The sequence below is a fragment of the Giraffa tippelskirchi genome, chromosome 2 (assembly GCF_054371585.1).
Source record: "Giraffa tippelskirchi isolate mGirTip1 chromosome 2, T2T-mGirTip1v1.2.pri, whole genome shotgun sequence".
Taxonomy (NCBI): domain Eukaryota; kingdom Metazoa; phylum Chordata; class Mammalia; order Artiodactyla; family Giraffidae; genus Giraffa; species Giraffa tippelskirchi.
In genome coordinates, this window is record NC_137276.1 from 189,559,638 (window position 1) to 189,568,831 (window position 9,194).

The 9,194-nt window shown below is 41.1% G+C and overlaps 1 protein-coding gene across 1 annotated transcript; it reads left to right on the top strand.

Moving 5' to 3' along the window:
* The first annotated feature begins 3,664 nt into the window (after window positions 1-3,664).
* On the top strand, window positions 3,665-6,771 carry LOC145539485 (protein FAM200B-like). Its single transcript, XM_081573568.1, is given in 4 exon segments — window positions 3,665-4,565; window positions 4,567-5,336; window positions 5,540-5,663; window positions 5,665-6,771. Coding segments are annotated over 4 exon segments (1,962 nt in total). The 5' UTR covers window positions 3,665-4,434; the 3' UTR covers window positions 6,602-6,771.
* Window positions 6,772-9,194: the final 2,423 nt, after the last annotated feature.

Below are 9,194 nucleotides of genomic sequence, written 5' to 3' on the forward strand. Positions count from 1 at the left end.
ACTCTTTATGACCCCATGAACCGCAGCATGCCGGGCCTCCCTGTCCATCACCAACTCCCGGGGTCTACCCAAACTCATGTCCATTGAGTCGGTGATGCCATCCAACCATCTCATCCTCTGTCGTCCCCTTCTCCTCCCGCCTTCAATGTTTCCCAGCATCAGGGTCTTTTCCAATGAGTCAGCTCTTCGCACCAGGTGGCCAAAGTATTGGAATTTCAGCTTCAACATCAGTCCTTCCAATGAGCACCCAGGACTGATCTCCTTTAGGATAGACTGGTTGGATCTCCTTGCAGTCCAAGGGACTCTCAAGAGTCTTCTCCAACACCACAGTTCAAAAGCATCAATTCTTCGGCGCTCAGCTTTCTTTATAGTCCGACTCTCACATCCCTATATGACCACTGGAAAAACCATAGCCTTGACTAGACGGACCTTTGTTGGCAAAGTAATGTCTCAGCTTTTAAATATGCTGCCTAGGTTGACCATAACTTTTCTTCCAAGGAGTAAGCATCTTTTAATTTCATGGCTGCAAGCACAATCTCCAGTGATTTTGGAGCCCCAGAAAATAAAGTCAGTCACTATTTCCATTGTTTCCTCATCTATTTGCCATGAACCGGATGCCATGATCTTAGTTTTCTGAATGTTGAGCTTTAAGCCAACTTTTTCACTCTCCTCTTTCACTTTCATCAAGAGGTTCTTTAGTTCTTCTTCACTTTCTGCCATAAGGATGGTGTCATCTGCATATCTGAGGTTATTGATAGTTCTCCCGGAAATCTTGATTCCAGCTTGTGTTTCTTCCAGCCCAGCGTTTCTCATGATGTACTCTGCATATAAGTTAAATAAGCGAGGTGACAATATACAGCCTTGACGTACTCCTTTTCCTATTTGGAACCAGTCTGTTGTTCCATGTCCATTTCTAACTGTTGCTTCCTGACCTGCATACAGGTTTCTCAAGAGGTAGGTCAAGTGGTCTGGTATTCCCATCTCTTTCAGAATTTTCCACAGTTTGTTGTGATCCACACAGTCAAAGGCTTTGGCATAGTCAATAAAGCAGAAATAAATGTTTTTCCATTTTAAAGTCTATTTTATCTGATATGAGTATTGATACTCCTGTTTTCTTTTGGTCTCTATTTGCATGAAATATCTTTTTCCAGCCCTTCACTTTCAGTCTGTATGTGTCCCTTGTTTTGAGGTGGGTCTCTTGTAGACAACATATATAGGGGTCTTGTTTTTGTATCCATTCAGCCAGTCTTTGTCTTTTGGTTGGGGCATTCAACCCATTTACATTTAAGGTAATTATTGATAAGTATGATCCCGTTGCCATTTACTTTATTGTTTTGGGTTCGAGATTATACACCCTTTCTGTGTTTCCTGTCTAGAGAAGATCCTTTAGCATTTGTTGGAGAGCTGGTTTGGTGGTGCTGAATTCTCTCAGCTTTTGCTTATCTGTAAAGCTTTTGATTTCTCCTTCGTGTTTGAATGAGATCCTTGCTGGATACAGTAATCTGGGCTGTAGATTATTTTCTTTCATCACTTTAAGTATGTCCTGCCATTTCCTTCTGGCCTGAAGAGTTTCTATTGAGAGATCAGCTGTTATCCTTATGGGAATCCCCTTGTGTGTTATTTGTTGTTTTTCCCTTGCTGCTTTTAATATTTGTTCTTTGTGTTTGATCTTTGTTAATTTGATTACTATGTGTCTTGGGGTGTTTCACCTTGGATTTATCCTGTTTGGGACTCTCTGCGTTTCTTGGACTTGAGTGATTATTTCCTTCCCCACTTTAGGGAAGTTTTCAACTATTATCTCCTCGAGTATTTTCTCATGGTCTTTCTTTTTGTCTTCTTCTTCTGGGACTCCTATGGTTCGAATGTTGGTGCATTTAACATTGTCCCAGAGGTCTCTGAGGTTGTCCTCATTTCTTTTAATTCTTTTTTCTTTTTTCCTCTCTGTTCCATTTATTTCTATCATTCTATCTTCTACCTCACTTATCCTATCTTCTGCCTCTGTTATTCTACTGTTGGTTCCCTCCAGAGTGTTTTTGATCTCATTTATTGTATTATTCATTATATAGTGACTCTTTTTTATTTCTTCTAAGTCCCTATTAAACCTTTCTTGCATCTTCTCGATCCTTGTCTCCAGGTTATTTATCTGTAACTCCAATTTGTTTTCCAGATTTTGGATCATTTTCACTATCATTATTCGGAATTCTTTATCAGGTAGATTCCCTATCTCTTCCTCTTTTGTTTGATTTGGAGGGCATTTATCCTGTTCCTTTACCTGCTGGGTATTTCTCTACCTTTTCATCCTGTTTATATTGCTGTGTTTGGGGTGGCCTTTCTGTTTTATGGCAGTTTGTGGTTCCTCTTTATTGTGGAGGTTCCTCACTGTGGGTGGGGTTAGATGGGTGGCTTGTCAAGGTTTCCTGGTTGGAGAAGCTTGTGTCAGTGTTCTGGTGGGTGGAGCTGGATTTCTTCTCTCTGGAGTGCAATAACGCGTCCAGTAATGAGTTTTGAGATGTCAATGGGTTTGATGTGACTTTGGGCAGCCTGTATATTGAAGCTCAGGGCTATGTCCCTGTGTTGTTGGAGAATTTGCATGGTATATCTTACTCTGGAACTTTTTGTCCCTTGGGTGGTGCTTGGTTTCAGTGTAGGTATGGAGGCATTTGATGAGCTCCTATCGGTTAATGCTTCCTGGATTCAGGAATTCCCTGGTGTTCTCAGGATTTGGTCTTAAGTCTCCTGTCTGTGGTTTTCAGTCTTATTCTTACAGTAGCCTCAAGACTTCTCCATCTATACAGCATCGATGATAAAACATCTAGGTTAATGATGAAAAGTTTCTCCACAGTGAGGGACACCCAGAGAGGTTCACAGAGTTACATGGAGAAGAGAAGAGGGAGGAGGAAGATAGAGGTGACCAGGAGGAGAAGAGGGGAATCAAAAGGGGAGAGAGCAACCTAGCCAGTAATCACTTCCCTATGTGCTCTCCACCGTCTGGATCTCTAAGAGATGTTCATGGAGTTACACAGGGAAGAGAAGAGGGAAGAAGGAGACAGAGGTGGCCAGGAGGAGAAAAGTGGGAATCAAAAGGGGAGAGACAAATCCAGCCAGTAGTCAGTTCTCTTAAGTGTTCTCCCCAGCCCAGAACACACAAAGAGATTCACAGAGTTGGGTTGAGAAGAAAAGGGGGATTGGGGAGATGGAGGTGACCTGGTGGAGAAAAAGGAGAGTTAAAAGGGGGAGAGAGCAATCAAGCCAGTGATCTTGCTCTCAAATAAAAATGGGTAGTGAAGATTGAGTTCTTGAAGATACAAAGTTGATAAAAAAATACTAAAAAGCAAAGATTAAAAATCTAGAGTAGAGGTTAGATTCTCAAAAATACAATATTAAAAAAAGAGAAGAGAAAAAAAAGGAAAGAAAAGAAAAGAAAAAAAGAAACAAAACAAAAAAACCCCACCAGAGTCACAAAAATTATAAAATATATATATATGAAGTTTGCTTAAAAAATAAGGTCTTTTTTTTTTGCAAGGTAATAGTAGGTTATAAAAATGAAAATTGAAGAAGTAATAGGGGACTTAAAAATAAAAAATAAGGAAGTGGTGTTGAGTAAGGGATGGAGGCTGAGGTACACTGGCAGTCGGCAGGTTCGGCGGGAGGCTCGCGGCGCTGGGCTGGAGGTCAAGGATGCACTCCAAGAAAGCTCTAAAGATATATCATCAGCTCCAACCATATAGTTGACCTAGCCATGGAAAACTTCATTGGAACCTTACTAGATCAAAGTGTAATGTGCCATCTTAAAAAATATGCTTCCCATCAGAAAGTATCTGGAATAAAAATCTGTGATATATACTCACCACTTCAAGGAAGTTCCAGTTCAAGTGTCAGCCAACAGTTTAGCAGATCAGCTAGTTTGTTTGATCATCAAGCAGACATAGTCAAGCTACCAACACAACAGAAGAAAATGTCTCTGTATCAGTATTTTTCATGTTATGCGTAGGACCCATTTAGTAGGTCATGAAATCAATTTTGTGAGTCATGATGAACATTCTTAAAAACAAAACAAAATTTGAAATATCAGAGTGCTTTGCATAAATCCTTGGCCAGAATCATGCACCTTGCAGGGAATACTAAGGTCAGTTTCAATATGTGAAAAGATATTTGATGGAGGGGATATGGTGAATATAGTGTCATTGATTGCTTAAGAAATGGTTTTTCAGTCATTTGTTCATTGATGTTTGGTTTTCATAACAAAATGGCTGATGTGCAGTCTAGTTGTATATTATAACTTGCAACTGGATATAAAATCTGAGATGTTCAACTGAGATTCAGTTGTAAATTGAATGTTTTGGAAAGATGTTATCTAGGCTATAAATATATATACACACACATACATATATATTTGAGTTAGTGGCGATTGTAACATTCAAAATTGCTTTTAAAATGGATCATTTCTTTTTTAAAAGAAAGAGGAATAATGTAAAATATGCAAACGCATGTTCAAGTTCTACCTCTGGATCTGGAAGTATGACCAGTGACAATTATGAGAAAAATATTGACTCTAATCTGGAAACCAACTGCATTTGAACCACATTTCAAAAAGAAAAAAGTAAGTGTAAGACGTTATAATGAAGATTATTTAAAATATGGTTTTATCAAATGTGAAAAACCCTTTGAAAGTGACATACCTCAGTGTGTTATTTGTAATAATATTCTTGCAAATGAAAGCTTAAAACCTTCAAAATTAAAAAGACATTTAGAAACACAGCATGCTGAACTTACTGATAAGCCTCTTGAATATTTTCAAAGGAAGAAAAAAGATGTAAAGTCACCAACACCATTTCTTAGCTATCCTACTGTCGGTGAGACAGCCTTATTTTCATCATGCTTAGTTGCATATCGTGTAGCAAAAGAGAAAATGGCTTACACAGCTGCAGAAAAAATTATTCTTCCAGCATGCTTGGATATGGTGCGTACAATTTTTGATGATAAATCTGCAGATAAATTAAAAACTATTCCTAGTGATAACACGATAGCTCTTCGAATTTGTACAATTGCCGAGCATTTAGAGGCCACGCTTACTACTCGATTACAGTCAGGAATAGACTTTGCAGTTCAGTTTGATGAAAGCACTGATATTGGAAGCTGCACAGCACTTTTAGTCTATGTTAGATACACGTGGCAAGGTGACTTCATGGAGGATTTTTTGTGTTGTTTAAACTTGACCTCATGCCTAAGTGGATTAGATATTTTCACAGAATTGGAAAAGTGCATTGTTGGTCACTATAAATTAAACTGGAAAAACTGCAAAGGAATCACAAGTGACGGAGCAGCACACTTAACTGGGAAACCGAACTGCTGCTGCTAAGTCGCTTCAGTTGTGTCCGACTCTGTGCGACCCCATAGACGGCAGCCCACCAGGCTCCGCCATTCCTGAGATTCTCCAGGCCAAGAATACTGGAGTGGGTTGCCATTTCCTTCTCCAGTGCATGAACGGGAAAAGTGAAAGTGAAGTCGCTCAGTCGTGTCCGACTCGTAGCGACCCCATGGAAACCGAGCAGAGTAACTGAAAGGCTGCTCGAGGTGATGGGTGCCGCGTGGGGTCACTGTTTTATACGTCGTGAAGCGCTAGTGTCCAGAGAGATCCCACAAAATCTCATGGAAGCATTGAAAAGCAGTGAAAGTTGTTAATTTTATTAAAGGAAGCTCACTAAACTGCCGCCTGCTTGAAACCTGTTCAGAGATTGAAGCTAACTATACCCACTTGCTATATCATACCAAAGTCCACTGGTTATCTCAAGGGAAAAGGCTAAGCAGGGTTTATGAACTCAGGAACGAGATCCACATTTTTCTCACTGAAAAGAAATCGCATTTTGCAACTATTTTTGAGGATGATATTTGGGTAATGAAACTGGCATATTTAACAGATATTTTTGGCATCCTTAATGAACTCAGTTTAAAACTACAGGGGAGAAACAATGACGTATTCCAACAGATGGAACGGATCCAAGGATTCCGAAAGACATTGTTGTGGCAAGCGAGACTGAAAAGCAACCGTCCTAGCTATTACATGTTTCCAAGATTTTTGCAGCACATCGAAGAGAATGTTATTAATGAGGACATTTTGGAGGAAATAAAACTAGAGATACTGTTGCATCTCACGTCTCTCTCTCAAACTTTTAACCATTTCTTCCCAGAAGAAAAATTCGAAACACTAAGACAAAATTGTTGGGTAAAAGATCCATTTGCTTTTCGAAACCCAGAATCAATAACTGAGTTAGACCTGGTGCCTGAAGAAGAGAATGAATTATTGCAGCTCAGTTCTTCATTCACATTGAAGAATAATTACGAAGCATTAAGTTTATCAGCATTTTGGATTAAGATAAAGGAAGACTTTCCTGTGCTAAGTCGAAAGAGCATCCTGCTACTATTACCATTCACGACAACTAGTTTGTGTGAACCGGGGTTTTCAGTCTTAACCCAATTAAAAACAAAGGAAAGGAAAGGGTTCAATGGTGCAGCAGAAATGCGGGTAGCACTCTCTTCCTGTGTTCCAGACTGGAACGAGCTCATGAGCAGGCAGGACACTCCCCGCGTTAAATCAATCTGACCCGGTTTTTGTTTACATTTCATATTTTGTGATCCTTTCCTGTGTTGTATTTAAATGTTAATATAGCAGTGTATGTGGTAACTTATGTTTTATTTTTGTTATATTTAAATACTAATAAAATCATAATTTTATGTCCATTGAAAAAAAAATAATAAAAAATAAACAGATAAAAGAAAATTTAAAAATTAAAAAAAAAATAAATGTTTTAAAAATTTAAAAAATGATAACAGTAAAAATACATCTAGGACTTTCTCTGGAGCTGTTATGGACAGTGTGGGGTCCGTTCATTTTCAGATAGTTCCTTTGTCCAGCTTGTACTTCTCAAGGTCTATAGGCCCCTTCCTATGTGGTTGGTGCTAACTATAGGGTTTTAATCTATTGCACTTGTCACTTCCAAAGTGGTTCCCTCTGTTTCTTTTAGCTTCTTCTGTTTGCTGGTCTCTTCAGTGTCTTTCAGCCCTGACACAAGGGGGGCGGTGATGGTCACTTTTTTTTAGTCTCACTTGTTCAGTCGTGCTGTGGGGAGGGAGGAACACTGCAAACAAGCCTCACTGGTGTGTGCTCACAATGGTTTAGCCACACTGGGTTTGCCCCACTCACAGCGTGTGTGCTTTCCTAGTCTACACTGCTCAGGCTCTAGGTTGCACTGCCGGTAACTGTCTGAAGCAGTCCCCTTGGGCTGCCTGTACTTCCCAGGTTTAAGCTGCTCAAGTTCAGGTTCCTGGGTACTTCACAAAGGCGCAGACTTTGTTGAGCCTGGGTTTTGTGCCCTTCCCAGGTCCCAGCAGCTCAGGTGACCAGGTTTTTGGCTAGCATGGTCAGGAGCTGCACCTTTTTCCCTTTCCCCTTCCCAGCTGCTCGGTTTCCTGGGTGTACAATGGGCCCAGCTTCCTAGGTGTGCCATGTGTCTCCCCTGGGGAGCTGAGCTCTGGCTGCGACCCTCTCGGTGGGTGTTGACCCTCCAGAGTCCCAAGAAGTCCTGGTTAGCAACGAGGTCTGCTTGCAGTTTGGTATAAGATGACTCTCTCGGGCCGCGATTGCACCCTTCTGGCTCTGGCTGCCCTCACCTGCCCGTCTCTGGTGGGGGATGGGCCGGTCCACAGCAGGCTTGCCCTGGTCAGTCCTTTGTTCTGTGAGAGGGCCTGACGGTGTCTTAGGTTAAGGCTTTTCATGGGAAAGCTACCCCATGGTCTACGTTGCTGTCTCAAGCTAGTTCCCTCAGATTACCCTCGGGGCATTCAGGCCCAGTTCTTACCCAAAGCAGTGCAGTCCTACTCTCCCTGCCCAGCCCCTGCTTGCTAGTTGGGGATGCGTGCGTCTGGGCTGCAGCTCCGCTGGGATTTGCTGTTGGGTACTAAACCACGGGTTTAAATTATTTATTTATTTTTCCTCCTGGTTATTTTGCCCTCTGAGATTCCAAGGCTTGCCACAGACCTGCCAGAGACATTGTCTCCTGGTGTTTGGAAACTTCTCTCTTTTTTAAGACTCCCTTGCCAGGACAGATCTCCATCCCTACCTCTTTTGTCTCTCTTTTTATCTTTTGTATTTTGTCCTACCTCCTATCGAAGACTATGGGCTGCCTTTCTGGGTGCCTGATGTCCTCTGCCAGCATTCAGAAGTTGTTTTGTGGAATTTGCTTGGCATCTAAATGTTCTTTCGGTGAATTTGTTGGGTGTGTGGGGGGAGTCATCTTGCCGTCCTATTCCTCCACCTAGATGTTTTTTTGGAACTCTCTCGCTTTTTTGGTGATCCAGCAGATGTTGCCAATTTGATCTCTGGTTCCTCTGTCTTTTCTAAAACCAGCTTGAACATCTGGAAGTTCACGGTTCACGTATTGCTGAAGCCTGGCTTGGAGAATTTTGAGCATGATTTTGCTAGTGTGTGAGATATGTGCAATTGTGCAGTAGTTCGAGCATTCTTTGGCATTGTCTTTCTTTGGGATTGGAATGAAAACTGACCTTTTCCAGTCCTGTGGCCACTGCTGACTTTTCCAAATTTACTGACATATTGAGTGAAGCACATTCATAGTATCATCTTTTAGGATTTGAAATAGCTCAACTGGAATTCCATCACCTCCACTAGCTTTGTTCATAGTGGTGCTTCCTAAGGCCCACTTGACTTCACATTCCAGAATGTCTGGCTCTAGGTGAGTGATCACACCATTTTGATTATCTGAGTCATGAAGATCTTTTTTTGTACAGTTCTTTTGTGTATTCTTGCCACCTCTTTTTAACATCTTCTGCTTCTGTTAGGTCCCTACCATGTCTGTCCTTTATCGAGCCCATCTTTGCATGAAATATTCCCTTGGTATCTCTAATGTTCTTGAAGAGATCTCTAGTCTTTCCCATTCTATTGTTTTCCTCTATTTCTTTGCACTGATCCCTGAGGAAGGCTTTCTTATCTCCTTGCTATTCTTTGGAACTCTGCGTTCAAATGGATATATCTTTCCTTTTCTCCTTTGCTTTTCACAGCTATTTGTAAGGCCTCCTCAGACAGCCATTTTACTTTTTTGCATTTCTTTTTCTTGGAGATGATCTTGATCCCTGTCTCCTGAACAGTGTCACGAACCTCTGTCCATAGTTCATCAGGCACT